General features: G+C 45.9%; 1 protein-coding gene across 7 annotated transcripts in view; it reads right to left on the reverse strand.

Annotated features, from left to right (window-relative positions):
- The window catches only part of IQSEC1 (IQ motif and Sec7 domain ArfGEF 1), a 356,985-nt gene that overhangs the window by 255,788 nt on the left and 74,188 nt on the right, over positions 1–27,009 (reverse strand). For all 7 annotated transcript variants that reach the window (XM_071550977.1, XM_071550976.1, XM_071550975.1 and 4 more), the window contains exon 3: positions 23,545–23,574. In XM_071550977.1, coding sequence (XP_071407078.1) covers positions 23,545–23,574 — 30 coding nt within the window. The remainder of the gene's footprint in view (positions 1–23,544; positions 23,575–27,009) is intronic.

Consider the following 27,009-nt stretch of genomic DNA (forward strand, 5'->3'; position numbering starts at 1 on the left):
GTTTTATTGTATTGTGAAGGGGTTTTTTGCTATTTTTTTCTGTAAGTTTGGGGTTGGTGGTTTGGGTTTTGCTTGTGAGGGGTTTTAACTCACAGGATTTATCAAGGAATGATTCCTGCTGTGGAAATCAGCCCAGAATCAAGAGCAGTATTTCAGGCCAGTCCCTCAGAAATAATCAACTCAAAATGCCAGGTATAATCTGACCAATGTTAAGACTGAGATAAAGAGCAGAATAATGTCTCTTTGTTGGTTGTTTTGGAGCACTGAGGGGCAAGGGCCATGTTAAGCTTGTTTGCCTGTCCCACTGAACCTGAGCAAAACTAAAGGACAATATCATTCCTGAAAGTCATCTTCCCTTCCCTTCTTTGTTCTTGACTCTTCCCACTCCTTCTCCTGCCTCATCTCCATCCCATTTCCCATTTTCTTGCTGCCAGACACCCACCTGAGAGCTCAGCTCTACAGGACCCCCCTGCCAATGTTTGCCCCCCTTGTTATTTTAGCCTCCAAATGCATTTGCTGTTCCCTGGGAACACAATCCCTGCCCCAAACACAGGCAGGTCCTGCCTAAGGACCACCAGAAAACAAAGCCCATCCTCTCTGAGGGCAAGACTTGCATGGCCTGAGGAAAGGGAATTCCAGCAGCCTGTGAGTGTAGCTGGAAATTGCACCCACACTGGGAAGAAAATGACTTTTAAGGTTATTTCTTGAATATATTGAAGATTCAGGTGTGGGCCACATTTTTGCTGTTACACACCATGGAAAGATTCCTGTAAACCACGTCAGGAGCATTTACACCAGAGATCAGTATTTACTGCTTAAAAATGTGGTTTGAAACAAAAACTCCATGGAAAATAGCAAGATTATTGAAGACCTTTGAGTATTAGTTTTCTTCCACAATTTCTGGCACACTTTCATTTTCTTAATCTAATTTATGGAAACTACAGTGAACACACTTCAGACAGCAGCTCTTCCTCTGGAATTGCAGCTGTTCCTTCACTACAGAATCTCCAGATATAATGTGAAACATTATGAATAGCACTATTTTATTAATAATGAAACTGGTAACATTAAGATGCTCATTTTTCACTCTACTATTTACTAGCTGTGACACAAGACTATGAGCTTTTATTCTGTCTTCTACAGAAAGCAGAGGAACTTTTCTGCATTTCATGCACAATGCTCAGCTGCAGGGTCATGAACATGATTTCCTAGGAAGAAAAATACAATAAATGGTGCTCCAGAAAAAAATTCACCAGTATTCCCATCAGTTGAATGTTAAAGAAAAACTGGAGACAGATTAGGAAATTTAAATGTGCGGAAATAAACCCCCCCTGTAAGTAACTTAGAACCTTCAGCTGCCTAAAGCACCAAAACCATCCAACTTTCTGCCTCGAGCAGGACATCACACCAAGGACATTTCCCTCCTCTCGTCGCTCCAAGAGCAATTCTCTGCACTTTGCAGAAGGTGGAACAAAGCAGTGGGTGAGCTCTGTACAGCACTGGTACAAAACAAACCTCAAAAGCCATTTGAGGTGTTCCAGCATCGCTCTCGGTGCCTCCCACCATCTGCTCAGCATTTCCAAGCAGCAAAGGCTGTTCTGATGTTTTCAGACTGCACTTCTCCAAGCAGCAGAACAGCATTTTTACAAGCTGGAGCCTGCACAGCTGTGACATTGCTGTAGGTACTTTCCCAAGGCAGTACCAACACAATTTCCCTCCCAAAGGCAGTTCCAACAGGACACCAACCAGGATCAGTCCTGCCGACTGCAGAGACATCCTGCGGATTTGAGGATGAGAATTCATTATCCACAAACAAGTCCTTGTTAATTAAACCCATTATTACCCACTCACACGGGACAGCTGGCATTTAATAAGCAGCTGTCCTGGTTCAGCAACCGAGACCACCATGTGGGTGTGACCAAAGCTGGGCATTCTAAACCCTCTGTCCCATTGCCCAGGAACTAGTACCAATGGCCCATTGGCAGCAGCTGCCCAGGGCACACCTGAGCCCTCAGGCTGGGAGCTGCCTGGGAAAGAAGCCTGGCAGAGGAACTGGGAGAACTCCCCTGCAGGGAGTCCTTGGCACCTCCACACCCACCTGAGGGCTCAGCTCTGCTCATGGGCCAGCAACCATTCCAAAATCCCCCCTGACTTTATCCCAGAGTCAGATCCCCCAGTGTGGAACTCCCTGCCCTGGGGGAGGCACTGGGGGCTCCCACCTGCACGTGAGGGGAGACAATCTGGGGGTTTGGGGACTTCTGGGACCATTTCATGGGATCCAGAGGAGGAGCAGAACCTGGACAGGAGAAACCCACCACTCTCCACCAGACTGTGACATCACATTAGCTCAGTTGGTTAAAACTTGGTTGCATAATGCCAAGGTCATGGGTTCAATCCCCTATGTGGGCCATTGACTTAAGAGCTGGACTCGATGATCCTTGTGGGTCCCTTCCAACTCAGAATAGTCTGTGATCTGTGATCTCTCACCTCCTTTTCCTTTGGACTCGGAGGAACCACGTGGGGCTCAGCACAGGGGCCAACAAACCCCACTGTGTTTGTGCCCCAAGGGGTGGGTTACACTGCTGGGTTTGTGGGTTAAACCCAATTTCTCTTTGTGCCATTGCATTTATTGTAATCTTGTTATTAAATTGTAACTCTGACTTATAACCTCTCTTGTGTTATCTTGAAACCAGCACACACTTGCATGGCAAACTGCAACACAAGGCAGAAGCCAGTGCCATAGATATGCCAAGGGGTAAGAAAAAGCTCAGAGCAATCAGATTTCATTCATTTACATTGCAGAAATCCCACAAAATTTAATAGGGAAAAAACTCTTTATTCAAATAACATATCCCAGAGGGAAAGAATAAAGTGCAATTCCCTGCCTACAAATCTTTCTGCCATTCTTCTTTGCCATGGTTTCTCACACCTTGGAAGGCCCAACCCCAGCAAAAGGAGGCAACCAACACAGGAATTATACAAGTCTATAGAATACAGAATCAAAGAATACCCTGGAAAGGACCCAGAAAACTCATCAAGTCCAAGTACTGGCCCTGCACAGGACCATTCCAAGAATCCCACCATTAATTAGGACATTGGTTCAGCATCAGGATAAACTCCTAAAGCCATCACTGCCTCTCAGGAGATCAATACAAGCACTGGATAACCTGGGATGAGCCTCTTTTCAAGCAGCATTTGGAAAATGGGAGCTGGCAAGCTGAAAGGGGCTTTGGAGGTATTTTAATATAATTAGGAGTCTAAAGAGTTGCCTTTACATGTACTGTGACAGCACTTTGGATGCCAGTCAGTGAGCTGGCACCAAGGCACACAAGATAAATTGCTCCCTCAGCAAAGGAGACACTGAAGGAATGGGAAAGGGATGGAAGAGTTGCATGTCCAGCATTAAGACCAGAAGGAAATCAGGCAGTGAAAGGAAAGACCTGCTACTTGTCCCCAGCTCTTACAGACCTCTGAGATGGGTGTCTGAAGCCCTCAAAGCAATTTTAACACATTAACTTAAGCCCATGCCAAGAACAATGTGGGTTTACATCAAAATCCAGCTTATTTCTCAGAATAAATAAAAATCCCAGCAGGATACTCCTGATACATCACTCTGCTGTTCCTCCAAAGCAGTGCTGCTTCCCAAGGAATCACCCAAGGGAACCACAGCCCCTCACACAGACCCAGGCAGGACTCACAGGGAGCAGCCAGGAGTGGGCTTAACGCTGAGAGCCTTCAGCAGTGAGACATAACTAAGCCTGACTAACAAAGCTCTCTCAGGAACAAGCTGGGCTCCTCCCCAGCACAGGTGAAGGGAGAATTTTGGGTACTGCTCATAACAAACCATGAGGAAAGTCAGAGGCTGTTTCAAAGGCAGAGAGAACCAGTCACAGCAGATTTCCACCCTCACTACTGACCACAGCACCAGAGGCAGACCACAAAGGGACCATAAGCTCCCAGCAAGGGAGGGTGGCAGAGGCATTTTATAAGATGCTACTACAATTCTGTATAAAACCACATATTTATTACATAATAACATACTTAAAATATATACATGTTAGGCATATTTAACCCAGCTAAGCCTGTGGACTCCCAGGTATTTCTAGGATGATCTAAAGGTTTGTTTTTGTAGGTCCTTGAGAAAATGTCTTCAATTCCCCTCATTTTCAGGCTAATGCAGACACCAGAGCAGCAGTGGCCACCTGAGCCTTCACAGGCACTTGGAGGATGATTAATCTTTACTTATGTTTACACTTAGTGAGAAATAAGGAAAAGGAAGAACACAAAGAATAAGGTACTTCAAAGAAATAAATTCTAGCTTGGTTTTGAGCCAGTTTCTGAAGTTGTTTCTAAGGCAGTTTAAACCCAATGAAGACATGGCAATGAATGAATTTTTGCTGCACGGTGCTTTTTTAAGAGTGAAGAACATCCATAATGAAACTATAAAAAGCAGCAATAGCAAACTGTGTGTGTTTATCTTGTCACTTGGCATATCAAAATACCCACTTAGTGTCAGCATAACAGACAAAAGTGTCTACAAAAGCAGAATTTTGCTCTGTGGTTGGAATTCTTGCCCTTATTTCAATGACAAGTCTCACTAATAGAAGAGACTCTTAATTTGTGCTCTTTTTCAGTATTTACGACACTGCAGAGCACCAGTCACATAATGAGAGGGAAGGTGAGATGTGAATGGGATTTACGTGCAGTTCAGGAAGTATTTGGCAACAGAATGCTTTTCTTGGCTGCTGGATGCACTAAACATCACCAATTCTCTTCAGTCCCTCTGTCCCTCAGTCCCTCTGAGACTGGTCAGGATTGGTGAGGGACATTTTGGGAAGGAATTCCAAAGGAGCAACCACATCCCAGCTTTCACATCACATCTGCTTTCACTGCCCTTACAAAGGAGATGATTTATTCATTATAAAGATATTAAAACGCACCAAGCCTTCTCTTATCTCAAGGTACTTGTTGTGGGTTTGTACAGAAAACGGCACTCAGGAAGCTGTTTGAAGTCGCTGTCACTTCTTTTTAATTACTGCTTGCAGTTAATTGGCTCCTGGACAACTTCTGTGGGAGAGACTCAGTGAAGGGACTGTGGCTTCACTGGTGCCTCCTGAGGCCACAGCTCTGCCCAGAACATCTAAAGGTTGAGTCCTGCCTTCCCTCTCCCCCTCCTTTGTTGGTTGGTTGGTTGGTTGGTTGGTTGGTTACCTCCAACACTTTCTGTCCTGAGCTGCCCCAGAGCTGCTCCACAAAGCCTTGGTGTTCTCAGGAATCCCAGGAAAAGAATTCCTACTGAAAATTTGGCACGAGAGTTAAAACCAGCTCACTAAAACTGAACCACAGACTAGGTTAGGTTGGGAGGGACCTCAAAGCCCATCCAGCCCCACCCCTGCCATGGGCAGGGATACCTTCCACCAGCCCAGGTTGCTCCAAGCCCTGTCCAGCCTTGGACACTCCCAGGGATGGGGCAGCCACAGCTTCTCTGGGCACCTGCGCCAGGGCCTGCCCACCCTCACAGGGATGGATTTCTCTCCTCTAAATCTCTCCTCTTTCAGCTTAAAGCCATCTCCCTTGTCCCAAACTCCTCCTGTGGTCCTCAGTGTGACTGAGGTGATGTGGAAGTTACTTGATGTCATGTGGCTGGCCCAGGGCTATCCATACCAGGTTTATAAATTCCTGCAAATAAGATTTTTTCTAACCACTCTTCCATCTTCCCACCATGGACACCCTGTACTATTTCATGCTCTACTTATTCCTCTAAGTACAGGCATCTTTCATTATTATAGGTATGGAGGTAATGGAATGCTGATCTCCTGGGCTATCTTCTTCCCAAATATTAGTCCAGTAAAATACCTTTCCTGGATACATTGTTTTAAAATTGTGTTCACTTAGTGTGCAACCCAACCCCCCTCTCCAAAAGAGTTTTCTGTTTTGTCCAATCAGTTTTCTGCTTCCTGTGGCCTTCATTTAATCACTTGGCTAAATTATTGATCAATCAGATCTCCCAGTCATGGATATTTTGCAGCACAGGACCCAACAACAGGATTGTGCCAGTACTCCATGGAGAGGAAATCTTCAAGTGATTTATTACAAGTTTTTTGGATTCACCAATGAGCTCAGGGACAGGAAGGAAATAAATGGGAAAAAATCTTGGGATTCTTGCCCCATTGCTGTTCTAGTGGAGTTCTGGAGCAGTTTGGGCCCCTGCCCTTGACACTGCTCTGCCACCTCTTTTAGCCCTGGATTTGCAGCCCCACACCCTCAAACCCACCAAAGCCCAGAGGACATGGAAAATGTTTCCAGATTCCAGGTAATTCTGGGGCTTTGAAGCAATGACACCCGGGAGGGGGAGAGAGGGAGGGCTCCAAACACCTAGTGGTTCAAAATCACTGTCCTAAAACTCTAAAACTCACCTCCATTCTTCCCTCCCACAGCCAGTTCATCCCTGACACCAAAAGCAATAATCATCTCCATGATACTTTGGTTTTGATAGCAAGAGATCCTCCCAACTACAGCACTAGAGATTTTTTTTCTAAATAAAAAAAAGACCCGAAAACCAACTCACAAGCCAAGGAAACAACACCCCAACAAGAAGGTCAGGGCCCACCTTGCCCTCTCACAGCTGTGCAGACACATCTCCAGGGCAATAAAGTCCTCCCCTGGCCTGATGTTCTCACCTCCAAGCCCAAAGGAGACTCACTAACTGGTACCTCCAGTTCTGGAGGCTGCCACTGCCTTGTCCTCCTGCTTTTTTACTTTTCCTTGTCTCAGCTCAAGGTACAGGCCCTTTGTAACCCACACCCACCTATGTGAGACATCCCCCAGCCCCTGGAACACCAAGCAGGTACCTCCAACTCCAGCAGTGGGACCCCAAGCTCTTCCCTAAGCTTTTTGAAACAACAAAGACACAGGATACCAATTTGATGGTTGGTTTCTTGGTGTTGTTGTTTCTTCATTTCTACAACTTTTAGAACTAATATTTTCTCTCAAGGAAAACAGCTGTTAAGAGGAGGATTGAGTGTTCTGCTGTATCTCCCTCTTCAATGGAGCATTTTTTGAGTGTTTGGCTCGTGGTTACTGTCACTTCCCTCTGACTCACAATAAGCACATTTACAAGTGTTTGCATGCAAGACAAAGAGAACAAAGTCCAACAGAAAAGTTTTTAACAGAAATTAATGAATTACGTGGTACACCACCACCTTAAAGAAATCTTCTAAACCTGGAAACCTAAAGATATCTTTCCACTATAAAAAAGCTTAACCATTCAAACCCTCCTGCTTTCATTTCCTGCTGTTCCAAAAAGCAAATCCACATCCCACCACCTTCCAACACTCCAATTGTCATCTGGATTTCTCCCACCAGTTCCCTTGAGAGTCACCTCAGTGCACATGAAGCTTTAATGTGGGAAGGTGCTACGCAAAGCAATCCAAGGGGAAGAGCTGCAACTTCTTTGTTTAAAGGAAGATCTCGAGTTCTTCCCCAGAAAATGAACATAAAAGACAAGCTGCTGTTTCCTAATGAGAACATTTCCAGCTGTATGGGATCCATGAGGCTTGCACAGATGCTGCTCTGTGTCCTCCATCATTTGCTCTTTCTGTGCTTCAGGAAATCAGGAAGATGCTCCAGCAGAGACTCCACAACACTTGGAGAATTTAGGGAAACAAGAATGAGTTTCCTTGGAAACAGACCATGGAGGAAAGTGCTGACTGTGCCTTTGCTTGGCTCTTCCACTGAGGGGAAAACTCCCTGCTCATCACACCCTTCACTGCTGTCAAGAGAAAGCAGGACAAAGCAAGAGCACAGGATTTATCTGGCAGGAGAGGGACACTCAAACTCCTCTTTTGCAGGCCTGGTTAAGGGCACTTCTTTTCTCCTGCATCCTGTTAGGCACTAACACTGCTCACTTGTCACTGGCACTGAAAACAGACAAGCTCCAGGGATTCCAATGTCCTTTCTGGATAAAGGACCAGGCATTAATTTGCATTGAAGTCTTACCGTACCTTTCCATTCTCCTCCTGTTGTTAATTATCCATTGCCTAATAGCTTCTTATATACTTGCAGGAGTAAATAGCAATTTTGCCACTAGCTAAGTGCAAATAAAAAAAAATAAATTAGAAATAATCAGCTTTTATGGTTCTCATCTAATCCTAACCCTTTAGTATTACCCTATTTTGGCTAAGAAACAGCAGCAGGCCCTTTGGCCTCCAAAGGATAATTTAAAAGCTCATTATTGAACCCCATTAAAGAGCTTCATAAAAACCTCAGAATGGGAATAACTGAGGTCAGGCAAGAATGGTGAAAGTTGGACAGTGTTGGAGAGGATTAGAGGGCCACCTACCACCTGTATTTGTGGGGTAGGAATGGAAGAACCTCCCTATTTACTCTTTAAATGAGGAAGCTGATCCCACCCAGCATTATAGAACAGGCCATGGAGTTCGGGGTTTCATTTCAGGTCCTAATTTCAGTGGTCTAATTTAATGTAATTAGCCGTTACTACAAGATTAATTCAAATAAAAAGGGAAGAAAATATGTGAAGTTCCTACTCCTTCTGTTCCTGCAACATAAACACATGTTTATGTGCTCTGGAGCTGAGACAGGAAACTAAAAGAACATTCTTTGCAGTGTGATTAAGAGACATGGAACAATATGTATTTAAATGCCTTAAGAATTCCCCAAAATTTCTTGGAGTACTTTAAATACTTAAGTTATTACATATATTTAATATTGTCACAGAAAAGGACTTCTTCTCCCAGGCCAGGTTGAATCTGCATTCACATCTACATCCACACAGAAATTCGAATGACATTTTCTTCAGTTCAGTTTAAATCCTGAATGTTTCACACTCAGACAGGACATCTACACAGTCACAAGGCCAGAGAAAGGTTTGGCCTTCAAGGAGTAGAAACCACATATTCTACAGAGGAAAGATTAATGTTACTGTGATTTATTTATGATTTTTAAGGAAAATTTACAGTTATTATGAAGTGTAACCTAGGAGACAGCAAGGACAAAAGCCATGATCATGCAAATCCCTTAAAACAATGAGGTGGGTGCAGATCCTGAGGACACTCAGCCTGGTCAGTGACATCAAACTCTCAGAGCCTTCTGAAAACGTGTCCAAGGTTGTTTCTGCCCAGGGCTGCAGGGAGGGATGGACAGACTTCAGTGGCACAAACCTGGCATTAATGCCCTGCCAGGGTTCTGTGCACATCCACCACCCTGGAGCTCTGGGAGATGACTCCTCTGCTGAAGGCTTCAAAGAACCACCTTCCAAGTGCTCAGACTGTACAGGAAGAGAGTGCAGGGACATCAAATAAGGCTCTTCTCCAGGAAGGGCAAAGCAGAGGCAGAGCCAGGATGGGGCTGAGATACATCCAGGACACTCAGGTGTCAGTGAAGAGCAACTGCAGAGCCCCTTGGCACCTTCACATGGCCCAGGGACAGCAAGCACTGCAGGGACAGAGCCACTGCAGGAACAGCAAGCACTGCAGGGACAGAGCCAGTGTAGGGACACCGAGCACTGCAGGGACAGAGCCAGTGCAGGGACAGAGCCACTGCAGGGACACCAAGCACTGCAGGGACACCAAGCACTGCAGGGACAGAGCCACTGCAGGGACAGTAAGCACTGCAGGGACAGAGCCAGTGCAGGGACAGAGCCAGTGCAGGGACAGCAAGCACTGCAGGGACAGAGCCACTGCAGGGACACCAAGCACTGCAGGGACAGCAAGCACTGCAGGGACAGAGCCACTGCAGGGACAGAGCCACTGCAGGGACACCAAGCACTGCAGGGACAGCAAGCACTGCAAGGACAGCAAGCACTGCAGGGACAGAGCCACTGCAGGGACAGAGCCAGTGCAGGGACACCAAGCACTGCAGGGACAGCAAGCACTGCAGGGACAGAGCCACTGCAGGGACAGAGCCACTGCAGGGACAGCAAGCACTGCAGGGACACCAAGCACTGCAGGGACAGAGCCACTGCAGGGACAGCAAGCACTGCAGGGACAGAGCCAGTGCAGGGACAGAGCCAGTGCAGGGACAGCAAGCACTGCAGGGACAGAGCCACTGCAGGGACACCAAGCACTGCAGGGACAGCAAGCACTGCAGGGACAGAGCCACTGCAGGGACAGAGCCACTGCAGGGACACCAAGCACTGCAGGGACAGCAAGCACTGCAGGGACAGAGCCACTGCAGGGACAGAGCCACTGCAAGGACAGAGCCACTGCAGGGACACCAAGCACTGCAGGGACAGCAAGCACTGCAGGGACAGAGCCAGTGCAGGGACACCAAGCACTGCAGGGACAGCAAGCACTGCAGGGACAGCAAGCACTGCAGGGACAGAGCCACTGCAGGGACAGAGCCAGTGCAGGGACAGAGCCAGTGCAGGGACAGCAAGCACTGCAGAGACAGAGCCACTGTAAGGACAGAGCCACTGCAAGGACAGAGCCACTGCAGGGACAGTGAGCACTGCAGGGACAGAGCCAGTGTAGGGACAGCGCCACTGCAAGGACAGAGCTACTGCAAGGATAGAGCCAGTGCAGGGACAGAACCACTGCAAGGACAGAGCTACTGCAAGGACAGAGCCAATACAGGGACAGAACCACTGCAAGGACAGAGCTACTGCAAGGACAGAGCCAGTGCAGGGACAGAACCACTGCAAGGACAGAGCTACTGCAAGGACAGAGTCACTGCAGGGACAGAGCCAGTGCAGGGACAGCAAGCACTGCAGGGACAGCAAGCACTGCAGGGACAGAGCCACTGCAGGGACAGAGCCACTGCAGGGATTCCCTCTGACAAAATCTTCCAGTTAGAACCTGCACATGGTGGGAGATGCCAGAGGTTTCAGCAGTAACTCAGTGGCAGATCAGGAAGAAGGATACCACCTCTGTCCTCCCTGAAGTGATTGCTCTACTGGTTTTCTTCTAAAATGTAACTTAGAAAAAGGTCTGGACTCTGAATTTACAGCATCACCATAACCCCTGTCAGACCTCCCCAGTTTAATTATTTCATGAGCATGGCCAAGAAAAATTCCTCCAGCTCCACAGAACAAGGATTATCATAGAATCCCAGAATGGTTTGGGTGGGAAGGGACCTCAAAGCCCACCCAGTGCCACCCATGCCATGGGCAGGGACACCTCCCACCAGCCCAGGTTGCTCCAAGCCCTGTCCAACCTGGCCTTGGGCACGCCAAGGATGGGGCAGCCACAGCTTCTCTGGGCACCCTGTGCCAGGGCCTGCCCACTCTCACAGGGAAGGATTCCTCCCCAATATCTAATCTAAACCTACTCTCTACCAGTTATGACTATCATGAAGCAATTTAGACAGGTGGAATCCAGAAATTTCTGAATTGTTCGGTCCCTGAAACTTGAAATTTCAGAGTTGTATCCAATCAAAAAGACTTATGCAGGCTACTCCTTGTTTTTCCCAATAGAATGCAAGAGTAATAGAAAAAGTTGGCAAGTGGTTCATGGATGACTCAGTTATATTTCCGAACTCCCTCAATCAACCCTGAGCACCCTTGGTTTGTTCAGCTTCCTCAGACTGCTTTTTATTAAAAAAAAAATTTAATAGCCACAACAAAAGACCAAGAGGTTCCCAACTGTTGGCTCATTTAGCAGCTCTGGGTTTAGTTGCAGTAATTTCCTTCTTGGTGAACTGATCACTGCACTGCAACCCAGAGGTCGATACTGTTCCTTCCTCAGAGGGTCCAGAAAAACTGCCAGGACAGAAGTCAACTATTCCTTAGGAATGCAGATTTGTAAGAGCCACTTTTGCCTTGACTTTCAAACACAGATGAATGTCCCCAAGCAGGTATGGATTGGTTTAGACTACAAAGGGAACTCTATTTATGCCATCAATCTGAAGGGCTCTTCTCTTCAGCATTCAAAGACAACACATGTTGGGTTTCCCTCAGTGATGACACCTTTTCTCAGAGCCTCTCCTGTGTTTCTCCAAGGGCTGCAAGGGCTGTGCTGCCCAAACTGCTGTGGAGGGCATTGCCCAGGGATGCAGATGGCAGCTGCTGGCTGCAGGGTAGTGCCAGTTACCTCACAGCCCCCTGGGGAAGGAGGCACAGCTCATTTTAGTGACAAACAGTTCCAGCACACCCAGTCCTTGAGAGCCAAATCCTCCTTTGCAATAGAAAAAGTGCACAATCCAAGCAAGGCTCCAACACATCACTGCAGTTTGGAAAACTCACCCTGCTTGTTAACGTGCTTGGAGAGCAAGAAGGTATCTTATTTCCCTCCACAAAAGTGATGCGGACAATAACCTACACGTTATAAAACTTCCTTTCCCTACTGTGTTTTCGTTAAAAAAAACAGTAAACCCAAATTAAAAAACAACAAAACCAGACCAATCAACCAGGAATAAAAAATCCCCGCACCAAAATTCTCATACTCCAGTGACTTTTGTTACTGGGCCATTCACTTAAGAGTTGGATTGTGATCCTGGTGGGCCCCTTCCAACTCAGACTATCCTGTGAAATCCTGTGAAACATTATCTTGGTGCTCTTTAGTCCTCTGAAAGTCTGTTGGCATCTTCACAGCAGCGCGTGTTGGTCAGGAGGTGACTCTGCAGCAGAGCCTTTCAAAGCAGCTCCTTTCAAAACCAAAGGCAGCAGAAATAAATAATGAGAGAGAAACATCCCAGGGTACTCCGGACACATAATAGAGGGCAGTGAGTGAGCTGCAATCCTCATCCCCATTGCAGAGTGCAAACTGCCCTCAACTGATGCACCAAAGCACAGAGGGTTATGAGAAGGCCAAGGGCTGAAATGAATCCCTGCTGGATTTTTGATATTTGCTGCAGCACAAAGGGACAGTTTTTACCCAACACAGAGTTATCTTAATTCCTGCAGGTGATGAGTTTGACTTGCAGTGTCCAGAAAGGAAGAGTTTGACTGATTTCAGCTCAGGGTTCATTTTAACAAGTGATATGCTCCAATCTTTAGCATTTCTGAAGTCCTAAAGATCAAACTCAGCTTGACTGTGTAATAAACAAAACCAAGTGAAGGAACTGGAAGAGTGAAGATATGCAGAGAACACCTGCTAACTGTACTCTTGGAACACTGACTCTTGAGTATATGATTCATCACTATTGCACCACAGACAGGACAGGTGAGAATAAAACTGGGCTAAAACCAGGAGCAAGTCAGCTCATTTTTATCTTCTAAAGACTTTTTCTACCTTTTGGGTGGTAAATGTTCATAATATTTAGTGCAGCTCTATGAATTTTAGCTCCAATCTCTGTTTTTGTATACAGAGACTACTTCTTGCATTAAAATTCAGAGGAGGAAATCTTATTCCCCTGCTACAGTTAATTATTATAAATAAATTACAGGGGTATCCCAAGTAATGTGCTTGATTTAATCAACGACAAGTTAATGAGGCCAAATTGATGCAGGAATTAGGCAAGACTGGCTGACAGGTATTTACAGCTCCATTGAGCACCTCAGACTGCAGAATCAATATGGGATTGGAGCAGTGAGGGCATCATGGAGATAGGCTGAAGTGCTTTCCTTTCTCCACCCCCACAGGAGGCACCCAATGACGGGGCAAAGCAAGGAGGCCCCAAAGGTCACAGTTGGCACTCAGGAATTTTCACTGAAGAAGCCACAGAAGCCTTCACAGCCTTCACCAGGTTTTAACAACCAAGAGTCTGCAGGAAAGACCTTCTTACTGACTTTTGTTCACCTCTGGGAAGAGGCAAAAAATCTTTAGATTCACTTCTAAACCAAGTTAGAACATCATCAGTATAATTTGAAATGGTGTGAGACAATATTTGGCTGCAGGTACAGAGTTTTAGGCTCAATCCCAATTATTTATAATGCACATTTTAGGCTATTCTTCTGCACTGTAATAACCTGCAATGTTTTTTTGGTCTTTATGTTTTTATTAACACATTCTGTTCTCAGCTTCCCCAACACACAGTTTGCCCACTCCATCCTCCAATCACTGACAATTGCATTTAGTGCAACACTCTCAAAACCAGCATTAAAACAGCTCAGATGAGGAACCAGATACCTGAATCGTGGTGAATTCCTAATCCAAACATTGTTCTTGAATTACAGAGGTATAAAACTACCTAGAATACAGATTTAAAAGGCAAAAAAGCAAACAAGGGCCTTGAAAGTTCTCACTAGGTTTTTACACATTTATTTTTGGATGGAATTAGTCCAACCATGACCAGCTGCAACGAGATCAGAAAGGAAGACTATGGAAGTTCTCCCTTTTATTTAAGTTGTCAATGTGCAGAACACAACAAGAAAACTGCTTTATCTTCAAGTCCTATCTATGAAAGTCTCACATAGGAATTCTTCTGAGGGAAACAGAATTTTTTCTGCCAGTGCATAGAGGCAACTCATTAAGAGAACTCACTTCTTCTACTCAGTTTGGATATGGATTTCCAATGGTTAGTATAGACTGTTTTCAATGTTCTGTAGATGAAAGTGTGGCAGTTAATTCTGTTCCTTAAGTCAGATTTTATTCCTGTCCTCACAAGGCTATGTGAGTATCACTGCATCTCCATTTAAAAAAAAAAAAAAAAGAGAATAAACCCCAGAATAACTAGTTTAAATCTATAAGACAAGACAACTTCAGGCCATATCCTACCAATGTCCTCCAAAGCCCTTGAAGAACATTATGAAGCACACAGGAAGTATAAGCCATCCTACAGTTTTCCTTCCTTTACACTCACATTCTACCCCTGAGGTTTATCCAGCTTTTCCTATGAATCCTAATAGAAAAGAACAAAAGCAACACAGCCAGAATGGCAGAATAATGAAGGAAATTCCAACTGCTTTATCTCCTCCAAAGAGAAATCCTGTGGCACTACAAGCCCTCAGCTCCCTGAATTGAGTTGTGCACACATGTTGTTCATTAAACAGCCTTATCTTACACATAACCAGCAACTGTGAGTGAGAGCAGCTCCTGCAGGAATAAAAATGGGGATAAAAATGAGCTGCACTGAATTAATGTGGAGCCACTCACCAGGCTTTGTCTTCCCGAGATTGCAAATCCAACAACTGCTCCAACTGTGGAGCACAATCAGCACTCAGAGACAGAAATTACAGCTATTGCCAGTGGGAATCACTTTAGCAAAGTGCTTGCATGTGCTGGTTTATCCACCTGGAGGGTCCCCAGGTGTCAGCAGGATTTGATTCTTCTTTTCAGTAGAGAAAGCAGAACCACAGTGATTCACAAGGCAAACTCTTAATATGATGCACTGCCTAATGCAAACACTTCATTTACTTGCAAACAGAACTGTCTTCACACAACTCTTGCAAAAAAAGTTCATCCCTTTTTCCTTTCAATTCACCTGTCAGAACAATGCCATTGGATTCCCCTGGTCCAAGGGAACAGGACTGAGGGGGAAGAACAGCTGAGTTCATGCAGGACATTTCTGTACAACCCACAGATGGAGTTATGGCTGTGAAACTTAGAATTTGCAGCACCTGAACTTTAAATCCTGAAACAATATGAGATGCCTAAAGAGCCTTTAATGAGTTGATTAAAAAATCCAGAGAAATAAAAACTCACATGAAACACAAAATCATAGACTTCTTTTGAAGACCATCAAGTTGAAGAGGTCCCCACAACCCTGTCCCTCCTGCTCACCAGGACTGTCATGCACTGATACATTGGATTTTGAGGCAATAACATGATTTTGGCTGTATTGCCAAGAACGAGACCTCAGTTAACTCACTTCTTGCCTCAGAATAGCACACTATTACTCCCTTGTGTTTCTCCTTTCAACAGATGATGCCTAAAAATAATAGAAGGTCAATGTTTCTCCTGTTAACTCCAAAATTTTACCAGCAAATCATCCACTATTGTAGCTGCTCAGTGTTAAAATGTCACTGATTAACTATCAAAGCTGTCATGGTTTCTGTGGAATATATTAAAAATTTTGCTTTGCAGGTCAGACCTGTCATCAAACACGTTGCTGAGGTACACACTCAACCTTTTTTAAAAATCACCAAATTTTAGAACACCTACAACTGAGTATGCAAAAAAAAAATTGTCCCAGTTCAGCAGGTGGGACCAGTTTATCCCTGTGTGGGTGTGACCAAAGCTGGGCATTCTAAACCCTCTGGGCCATTGCCCAGCAACTGCTACCAATGGCCCATTGGCAGCAGCTGCCCAGGGCACACCTGAGCCCTCAGGCTGGGAGCTGGCTGGGAAAGAAGCCTGGCAGAGGAGCTGGGAGAACTCCCCTGCAGGGAGTCCTTGGCACCTCCACACCCACCTGAGGGCTCAGCTCTGCCGATGGGCCAGCAACCATTCCAAAATCCCCCCTGACTTTATCCCAGAGTCAGATCCCCCAGTGTGGAACTCCCTGCCCTGGGGGAGGCACTGGGGGCTTCCACCCAAACCTGAGGGGAGAGAATCTTGGGGTTTGGAGACTTCTGGAACCACTCAAGGGATCCAGAGGAGGAGCAGACCCTGGACAGGAGGAGCCCACCACTCTGGCCCAGACTGTGCCATCATCTGCACCAACAGGTTTTTCTTCTCCTTTTGCTTTGGACTTGGGGGAACCACGTGGGGCTCAGCACAGGGACCACCAAACCCCACTGTGTTTGTGCCCCAGGGGGCTGGGTTATACTGCTGGGGTTTGTGGGTTAAACCCAATTTCTCTTTGTGCCATTGCATTTATTGTTATCTTGTTATTAAATTGTAACTCTGACTTCTAATCTCTTTTGTGTTGGGTTCATTTTTCCTGCCGGTTTACCTTTAAACCAGCACAAAAATGAAGGCATTCAGCAACACCAGGAAACCCTGAACTCTAGTTCTACTTACAATCCAATCCCATATCCCCTTCCCAAAAATCAAGAGCTGCCACTGCCAGGTGATTCTGTTACACGGGTGCAGCTACCCTGGAGGAAAAGGCTTTGTTATTGGGAACTCATCCCACTTCAGGGCAACATGGGCAAAGGAAAAAAGCTGTCAAAACTATCTGAAATAATCCCAGAATACGCTGGGTTGGAAGGGACACACAGGGATCAGTAGATCCAACCCAGGCCCATCCCCAAGAGCCTCACTGTGTGACCCAGAGTCTTGTCCACCACAGCACATTCAGGACCATGTTCTTCTGCAGCCACTTCAGATCTGTGATGGAACCAGCTCTGTACCAGGAGGAGCAGGGAAAGGCCGTGTATAACCCCACTTGGCTGAGGGAAGGAGGGACTCCTCCTCCTCTTCCAACCTGGCAAGTGTCTTACAAACACCATCTCCAGCCTTGGACCTCTCCCCTTCACATCTGCAACTTCACCTAAGCTGGGACTGAGCATTCCATTGTTCTGGATCTCATCACATTCCCACAGCAAACAACCACATGCAGGGATGCAGGTCGAGTCCCATGGGCAAGACACTGGCACTGAAACCAGGGCATCTGCTGCTGGCTGAGCCACCAGCCCTGTGGCTCCAGGGTGTCCCATCACTGGATGGCACTGCAGGATGGAGCTGACCTGCCTAATGAGGATTCCTGGGACTTAGGTCCTCATGAATGGCAGTGCCATGTTACCCTCTATTCACAACATTTACATTCTGAGGAGGCAAGGTGGGCTTGGCAGTGGGGTTGGACTGGACTTTAAAGGTCTTTTCCAACCTAAACAATTCTCTGATCTCCTCAAGAAGGTTGTCAGATTCCCTTCCTCAGCAGCCTGGGATTACATGGGCACCGTATTTCTGTACTTAATAACTCACAGTCCAGAACCAAAGTGCAAATGGATGAATTCAAGTTGTTATCCCAATATCTGCTCAGTGGATATACACAGTGTGTGGAAAAAAGGGTGACCCTGCTGTTGAGACAACCCAGACCTGCAGCACAAGTGGAGTGCTGGTTTGAGCCCTCTGCACCAACACTTGGCTTTGTCACCATCTCCTGCTCCTGGAGAACCACCCATGGCACAGCTCACCGTCCACGTGATGCCAAGAAGCACAGGATGACAGACTCTTAAGGAGAAATATGAATATGTACTCCCAATATTATTTCCCTTTTTGTTTTGTCTGTTTTCCCTCATTCTGTAAAAACAGATGTTCCTCAGGCTGCCCAGAGAAGCTGTGGCTGCCCCATCCCTGGAAGTGTCCAAAGTGGGGCAGGGCTTGGAGCAACCTGGGCTGGTGGGAGGTGTCCCTGCCCATGGCAGGGGTGGGACTGGATGGACTTTGAGCTCCCTTCCAACCCAAACCATTCCATCACTCTCTGATTCTATGCTTCATACTATTATTTTGGGTGAAAAAAAGTATTTTTACCATCACTTGTATCATCACTATTAAAGGTGAGAGACACAGAGACAGTTCTGACAACTTGACAACTGTATCACTGCCCTGTCACTCTGAAATTCAGGTTAAAGCTTCATCATTTCAAAGCCACTGGCAGCTTCACAGCCACCTCAGCTACTAGAAGGTGTTTCCATATGTTTTATTTCTGTCAGCAGTAATAAAACTAATTTAATCCAACAACACGAGTCTCATATTCCACTCTACTGTACAGGGTCAGTCTGATGTTGATGTAAAAATCTGGAGGAATTTTTAAGGAGTTTTTAAATTACTAACAAGTGATGATTTTGCACATTTTAAGGACTGGTTATAAAACTGTGGAAGAGTCATTATGGAATGATTAAAACCAGCCAGAGAAGGCCATCTTTCCATCTGAGCCATTTCCATGGCACAGCAATACATTTGGACTTGAAAATTAGTTTTACAGGTTAGTTTTAAACTAAACTGGTTTTAAACTAAATTAGTTTTAAAGTCTATCTGCCTTTCATTCCCCAAACCTGCACTTTGCAGGTTATCAGAGAGGAGGCTGAGTCACACAGTCAACACAGTTAAGTTGACTTTCCTGGAGTAAAACAAAAGGAGAAGTTCCCCAAACTTTGCTTCCTCTCAGCTTTCTCTGCAGTTTCTCAGGGGCTGTTCACAGCCTTCCTCGCCCTCCTCACTGCACACACTGAGGCTGCTGCCAGTCTACAGTTCTTTCCTGCTCTCAAGTAAATGAGACAATTACTTTTCCACTTAATCTAATGTACAGCTTTATAAGAAATAAGTCTTTCTGCATGATCCTCAACAGACACACAACTTTCCATCCATTACACAGTGAGACTTTTCTTTTAGTTCAGCCAAGTCATTTCTCCATAGCTGCTGACGATTTCTCCATAGCTGCTACTTCAATTGCCCTCTTTTTTCCTCTTTTTTTTTTTAACTAGCCTTCAGGCTCCTCGCTCTTTCTTTGCATATATTATAAATTAAATGGGTGCTCACAGAACACCCCACTCTTCTGGCAATAAGGAACCATGAAAGCCCTCTCCTTTTATCCTTTTAAAAAGCACACAACTAGGAAGGAACAAAAAAACCAAAACACAACAAACCAAAGAGGACATCTAAATTCCAATTTTGCCCAGGTCAGCTGCTGGCAGAGGGGCAGCAAAGTGCCCTGTGCTGCCAGCAGAGCCCAGCAGCAGCTGCAGGAAAAGCATCCCACCAGGAATGTTTTGGGAGGACCTCCAGGCAACTCAAGTGCAATTCATCTTGCTGGCAGGAAACCAGCAAAGGGAGAGCAGGGCAAGGGTTAATCGGATGGAACCTCTTTAAGCCATTTGTACCACTATTAATGTCTTCTGAGAATGAAAGTGGGAGAAGGGAAGCTGTTTGTGGGCAGGTTTCAGAGCTGTCACTGACCCTGCAAGTCCCCCTCTATCTCCCACACTCCTCAGGCCTCAATTCTGCATCCACTGAACACAAAGTCTGTAGCAGAGGGAACAGGAACATCTTCTGGTTACCAAACCTTGAGACAAACTCCTCTTGCAAACTTTGCTGTGATACACTACACATCCTCATCCTCATCTGGGCCTGTCAGGTCACACTATCAAACACCAAAATTGCTTGTAAAACAAATTGCATTTTCTCCTGGAAACGTGAGCAAGCCCAGCTAATTAGAGCTAATTAAAACAACCCCTTCACAGCTCTCTCTGTGTGCTCAGCACAGCTCAGAATGCAAAGTGTCCAAAGCAATTCCTCCATGTGAATGGGTTTAAAAAATACCTGGGCTTGGAAATCACGTGGCAAAAGGACACCAAGGCCAATTTATTGCAGTGCAAGAGTATTAGAAACAGAAAGAATTTTAAGGGCTTGCACAATGGGATAAGTCATTATTTTTGGTCACAAAAAGAAAGCCAAAAAAAAAAAGTCGAGATAATTTTTAATTGTTTCAGTGTATTATTTGGAATCCTACTGCTTTCCTGCATCAGCCTTGTCCCTGCGTGGTTAGATTCCATGTTTTCTGCATGTCAGAGCCTTTCAAAACATCTTTGGGATGTCAAATTCCGGGGCATCGCTTGGATATTCCATTCCATGAAAACCACCAGCTATTCCAAAATAATCTCTTGGTCAAGAGTCTGATGACACTCACTGAGTTGCATGAGACCAAACCAAAGCCAAGGATTCCCATTTCCAGGCACAAAGGTGTGTTTCGAGTCAGACCCTCCTTGTATCCCTGCTTGGATAGGGAGAGGTGGGAAAGACAGGGACAAAACAAGCCCCAAAACCCCACAAGATACATGTCCTTTAGAGTCCTACTTTTTCCATTTACTCAGAAAAAATGTCTCAAAATACTCTTCTAGAAGAATTAGGAAGTTTAATGAGGGTGCCAAAGGTTTTATCAGGATGCAAAGAGAGGGAGAGAAGGAACTGCCTGGTTGGGAGCAGAGCTTTTCCAGCAGTCACTGCCCACATCCCTGGAGCTGCTCCTCTCTGTGTGACTGACACCAACACAGAGATAAAGGTTAATTATTGCACCCACATAGCACTGAACATGAGAAACATCTGAATGCTGCATAACCACTGCCACAGGAAAGAGGTTTGTGGTGACCCAATGCCTGCCAAGCTGTCACTCACCAAATCTCCAACCCACCTACCCTCCAGCCACCTGATCTTCAACCCACCTGCCCTCCAACCACCTGATCTTCAACCCACTTGCCCTCCAACCCACCTGCCCTCCAACCACCTGATCTCCAACCCACCTGCCCTCCAACCCACCTGTCCTCCAACCACCTGCCCTCCAACCACCTGATCTCCAACCAAATTTCTGGCAGAGAGGAGGGGGGAAAGAAACAGTTGCATCCCAGTTTATTTGGAGTGATCCTTTATCTTCAGAGTTAATGTTTGAGAGTCACTCAATCCCAAACAATACTTTTGCTTATTGGCCACCAACATAAGTCGTGGTTTCACTCCATATGGTGTCCAGTTGATGCTGAGACAGAACATTCGACTCCTTGTTCCTCACCTGCTTCAGCTCCTTCCTGCACTTGATTTCCTGAACTGAGGGGAACCTTTTGGCATGTCAGCATATGGATTTGCTGGTGCTTTGCTGCTATCTCTGAGCAGGAGCAATGATCTGTTCTGAGTTTAAGCACCATTCCCCAGACTGACCTGCTCATTTCATTTGAGATAATTACATTTCATCTTCATTTGCCAGAAATAAAAGAGATCAGTGTGAAGCAAATTAACCACAACATAAAGACGGTGCCTAGATATCAATAAAGAGCTGAGGGAGCTTTTGCCCAAGACAAGATAAGAGCTGCCCAGGATGTTGTGTAGGCAGAAACATAGAAACACATCCCCAGTGACATTTCACCTCTGGGAAAATGCACTTTAAGAGGGAGGGTGGATGAATAACACCAAAAAAGCATTTCAGGAGTGTGGCTCTGCCTTCTGCTTGCATTGTCTGCTACTGCAATAGTCTGTTTTCCAGGAGAGCCTAATTTTAGGCTATCATTGGAGTCTGGAACTGTCTTGGAGTCAGCTGACACTGAAAACCAGAATTAATTCACTGAACAGCCCCAGAGCAGAAGATGAGATCAGCACCCCAAGGCTCTGTAGGTCTCTGTGGTGAACATGTGGTGCTGATCCCCCCCATCACATGCCCAGGCCTGGACACAGGAGGGAAGTGCCCCTTGGGGTCCTGCCACATTCTGCAGAGGCACCAAGTCTGAGCAATCCCTTCCTCCAGGGCATAGAATTGATCTGGCAAGACAACAACATTATGGTCCTTTAGCCTGTCAGTCCAATAACCCCCACACTGGAGTGTCCCAGGGTGTTAAGATGTGGTAGAACAAGGGCTGGAGTTCTCTGACCTGGCAGTTTGTAGGCAGAATCCAAACAAGACCTGAAGCTTTCAGCTGTGCCTACACACTATTTACACACCTCAAACCATGGGCTGCAGGAGATGAACTCAGCCCTTACCAGACTGTCCCCACAGCAGTGACACCACCCACCCCCACCCATGTGGGCAGTCAAATCCTGCAGAAGGCTCAACAGGGCCAAACCAGAAGCACCACTACAGGCTGAAACACAACCTCAACCACACTGGTGTAAAGCCAAGTGCCACTGGACCTATTTTTGGTTTGCACCAGCCCTTCCCCAGCCTGCCAGCAGACTGGCAACTCAGCTGGGAGCTCCAGACCCAAGGAACAAAGCACAGACAGGTTCCCACAGCCCTGAGCTCAGCAGCTGGACTCTGTGAAGCTCAGCCGCTGTGTCTCCAACACACTCCCAAGGTCCCTGCCCAGCTCAGCTGAGCTTGGATTCTGCTGGAAGCAAAGTGTGTCACAGGGTCTTTAATCACTCCTACAGGCTTCTGCTTTTCCCCTATCACACCAGCTACTCTGCAACTCACCTGTTTCTGTGCATAGGCTGCACACCTGGCGGTGAGAACTGGATTTTTAACTCTGCAAGGGAAGGCCCTGCCTTTCTTTTGGGCTTTTACAAGAAATAAAATACTGTGTCTTTAGATGCAAAGCCCTGACAGGCCCCCAAACAAGCTGTGGTATCCTGGTGAAGCCACAGCCAATATTAGCAGTGATCAATAGTCACACTCCTCGAGAATCAAAGTATCTGCTTAAAGGCAAGCCATGAATATGGAATGCTTTGGATTCAAGGGTGGAATTTTAATGTTTCAGTCCTGCTGAGGGAACTTTTACAGACTCTACAAGTTTGACTCAGCCACATTTGCAGAGAGGTGGAAAGGAAAAATACCCTTGAGGTAACGAGTAGAAAATACTAAATGAGTAAGTGAGAAGTAAAGTATCTGATAATTACATTAAATGCTCCACATTCTCCGAAACTTCCAAGTGTATAATGAGGATTGTCATAACGAGTCAATGAGGGTTCTTGCTGTCAAGGGAAGAAGAGGACACTTCAAAGAAAGCCAGAACAAGACCATGGGCTCCTGCCCAGCACAGAAGCTGCCCCCAAGTCTGGCAGGAAGCTTTGCCATTACAACTGACTGTCCAGCACACATTTTGAAACACCAGAAACCATAAATGCAATGATCAAAAATAATACATCAGTCCTAAATCACACTTAGATAGAATTTATTCAGTAGCTTATCAAGGTAGAAGATCCTTTACTCAAAGTGCAAATGGCATGCTAAGCAGAACCAACAGACCCTCCATTTTTAAAGAATCTGTTTCTATTTCATGTTTTTAATTAGAGTATTTTCTTAGAACAAAGACATCAAGACGGAAAGAATGCAACGTGCACATACCTGATGCTTCTTGAGCTGTCACCTTCAGACCTGTAAAGTAAAACACAAATCTTTAGGACACAGTTATTTCCAGCACTGATAATTCTATAAACCGAGTACCTTCTCAAGCATCCTCTCCCTTTGTATTTCGGGGACTTTTTTGTTGTACTTTTTCTGCTAATAAGACATTTAGAAAAGCAACTACTTAGGACTGGAATAAATCTATTAGAAGCTGAACACCAGTTAACACTTGAAATCAATAACTACAATACTAAACATGTGACACCCTCAATAAAGACCTTCTGCAAAGATTCAATAGCCCAGACTTAAGTTCCAGACATGGCAGTGCAGAGCTCAGGCCTCTGACAGTGTTCTAGAAGCAATTAGTTTGTACCTTCGTTTTTCCTTCATCCTTGCTTCACTCTTTATCTGAAAAGGTCACATCTAATCCCCAAGGTTTATCAGGCAGTCCCCAGAAAGGGCTAAGATTTGGGAAGAGAGGTAATTTAAAATATTTAAACCCTCACTCTTGTCCAAATTTCATAAGTGATGAAACTAAGACAGACTAAATTACAGAAACCCCTAAAGGGTGTGTTTTTCTCCAGGTGAGATAATTTCAGCAATCCAACCTGAGACAAAGCTTATCCCTTGCCCCCAGTATTTTTTCAGCAAGGAAATTTAATTTAAGATCATTGGCACTGACAGAATTCCATCTCCAAAGAGAAACAAGGACATCCTACCTCAACATTTCAATAACAACCATAAAACCCAGAAGAAAACATACAACCACTTGCCCAGTTCCTTTCCTTCCTCACTCCTAAAAGCTCCAGCAGGCTCTGCTGAACCAGGAATCAAACACACCAAGAAAGCAGGAGCTTCCAAAACAAAGCCTCAAACCACCATCTCCATGACATCATCCTAAATAAAAAGTGACAAAGAGGAACTTGCAACTCCAGCACTTCACTGACAAGAAGCCAACACCAAGGGTGCCTCCTCAAATATAAAGACAAGGGCATTTCTTTAAGAACTTCCTCTGGGAAAGGCCCTGCCAGAAAGACACAGACACCTCACAGAATCACAGAATCAGTTGGGTTGGAAGAGACCTCTGAGATCATCAAGTCCAGCCCTTGGTCCAATCCCACTGTAATCACCAGATCATGGCACTCAGTGCCACATCCAGTCTCATCTTAAAAACCTCCGGGGATGGGGAATCCACCCCCTCTCTGGGCAGCCCATTCCAATGCCTGACCACTCTCTCTGTAAAGAATTTCTTTCTGATATCCAACCTAAACCTCCCCTGGCAGAGCTTAAGCTGTTCCCTCTTGTCCTACTGTTGGTTGCCTGAGAGAAGAGACCAACCCCCACCTGGGTACAACCTCCTGTTAGGGAGTTGAAGAGAGTGATGAGGTCTCCCCTGAGCCTCCTCTTCTCCAGACTAACCCACCCCAACTCCAGCCCCATCATGTACTCACCTTCTAACACAGCCCAGGGCACGAGAGCAGCACTGAGGGAGGGACTGGGACAGGTCCCAGCCTCATGGTCACAGAATCCCAGACTGGTGTGGGCTGGAAGGGAAATTAAAGCCCATCCAGTGCCACCCCCTGCCAAGGACAAGGACACCTCCCACTGTCCCAGGTTGCTCCAAGCCCTGTCCAACCTTGGACACTTCCAGGGATGGAGCAGCCACAGCTTCTCTGGGCACCCTGTGCCAGGGCCTGCTCACCCTCACTTCCTCCAAATATTTCTCCCCTTTTAGTTTAAAGGTCCTATCACCGTCTGCCCATGTAAAAAGGTCTCTTTCTGTTTTATCCAAACCCCTTTCAGGCACTGGAGGGAGCTCTGAGGTCTCCCCAGAGCCCTCTCTGGTCCAGGCTGAACAGCCCCAGCTCTCAAAGGTGACACAGAGATAATTCCTGAGTCTCCTGTGCTTCACCTCTCCCTTTTCAAAGCCTGCCTGGTCACCTGGAGCTGTCAGGTTTTCAGGTGCACCAATAGACAAATAGAAATTTCAAAGCAGCTTTGTCTACATGAAAGTTCTGTGAACCCAAGGGCTGGCAGAGAGCTGAGCTCACCTCTGCATCCCCAGGAGGAATGAAAGAATTAATGAATCCATTGTTTAAGTGACACCTTCCCACACTCTGCTTTCAGCAAATTCCACCTGGCAGAACATACACCCCACAGCTGAGAAAGAGCTTCCTGTAATTGCTTGCACTTTCCAGTTTTCAAATATAGCCCAGACAAGCTCACTGTTAATGCCTTAATTTTCTGCCTTTCCTCTTGACTGGAATAACACAGCCAACCCAGCAGGGAAAATGCCTCTGAGTGCCACTGGTGCCAACCAGCAATCCTAGACCACCTTCCCATCAACTCTTCCTCTCATTAGGTCTTAGTATTTCACACAGTATTATTATTAGTATTTTAGATAAGGTGAGAAGAGCCCCAAGGCAAGGGCTGGGGCTCACCAAGGTGCCCTGGGCTGAGGTTTGTCCCTGCCCCAAGCCTGGCACCAACCATGGCCCCAGCTGAGCCCCTTCCCACCCAGCAATGCCACCAGCAAACACCCTGGGCCCACCAGCCCTTCTGCATTTTCAGGAATGCCAAAGGTCAGCAAGCCTGTGAAATTTTGCAGCTGCCAAATCTGCATTTTCAAGGCTAAGATTGACTGGAGTAAATGCAGAGTTACACAGAGCAGGTCAATTCTGCTCAGGGAATGAGGCATTGATGAGCAGGGACTGAATGAACACACTCAAAGAACCCACCAGTTGCAGTTTGAAATAAAGCATTCGATTTTTCTTTAGGCATTCTTTAAAAGCCAGGATGGGGGATCAATATTTAATGTTTCTGCTTCTGCTCTAAGCATGTGCTGGGCTCTGGGTTTGTTTGGTTTTTTTCCTTTTGACCCAGACAAAAGAAATGAGGCCATCACTGCTGAGACAAGGAAAAAGGTGAAACAACTTCTGCATTATTTATTTCGAGGTACACCTTAAAGGAAAAAAGGCCTACAATATACAGAATGTCTTCTGTGCTCCAGCACTTGAAACAGAATGCTCTCCAAGATTCCTCCTCTCAGCCCTGGCTGGCTCCCAAGATTTCATTGTGAGAACTAAATTTAACCCACACTTCCGTCAAAGAACAAGTTTGTCTTCCTCCCAAGCCCAGGAATTCATTCTCAGTAGGAAATTCGGCAAAGCACATCCTCTCTGAGATTGTTACAGTCAAGAGAAGCAGAAATTACTTTGCTTCTAGTAGTAATTACTGTAATTTCATTGCAAGAGGCCAGGAGGGACAGGTACTATCCAAACAAACCTTGACACAAAAGCCAAACGTAAAGAACAATAAAAACCTCTCAGTACTTAAGATTTACAGGAGACTGTGAACCAAAGGGACTGTTAAAATCCTGAATGATTTTTGTCTGGCTTTAACTGAAGCTCTGTCACCACCCTCTGTCAGCCACATCCCAAAACTGGGCACTTCAGAAAGCATCTC

The sequence above is a fragment of the Pithys albifrons genome, chromosome 3 (genome assembly GCF_047495875.1).
Source record: "Pithys albifrons albifrons isolate INPA30051 chromosome 3, PitAlb_v1, whole genome shotgun sequence".
NCBI lineage: Eukaryota > Metazoa > Chordata > Aves > Passeriformes > Thamnophilidae > Pithys > Pithys albifrons.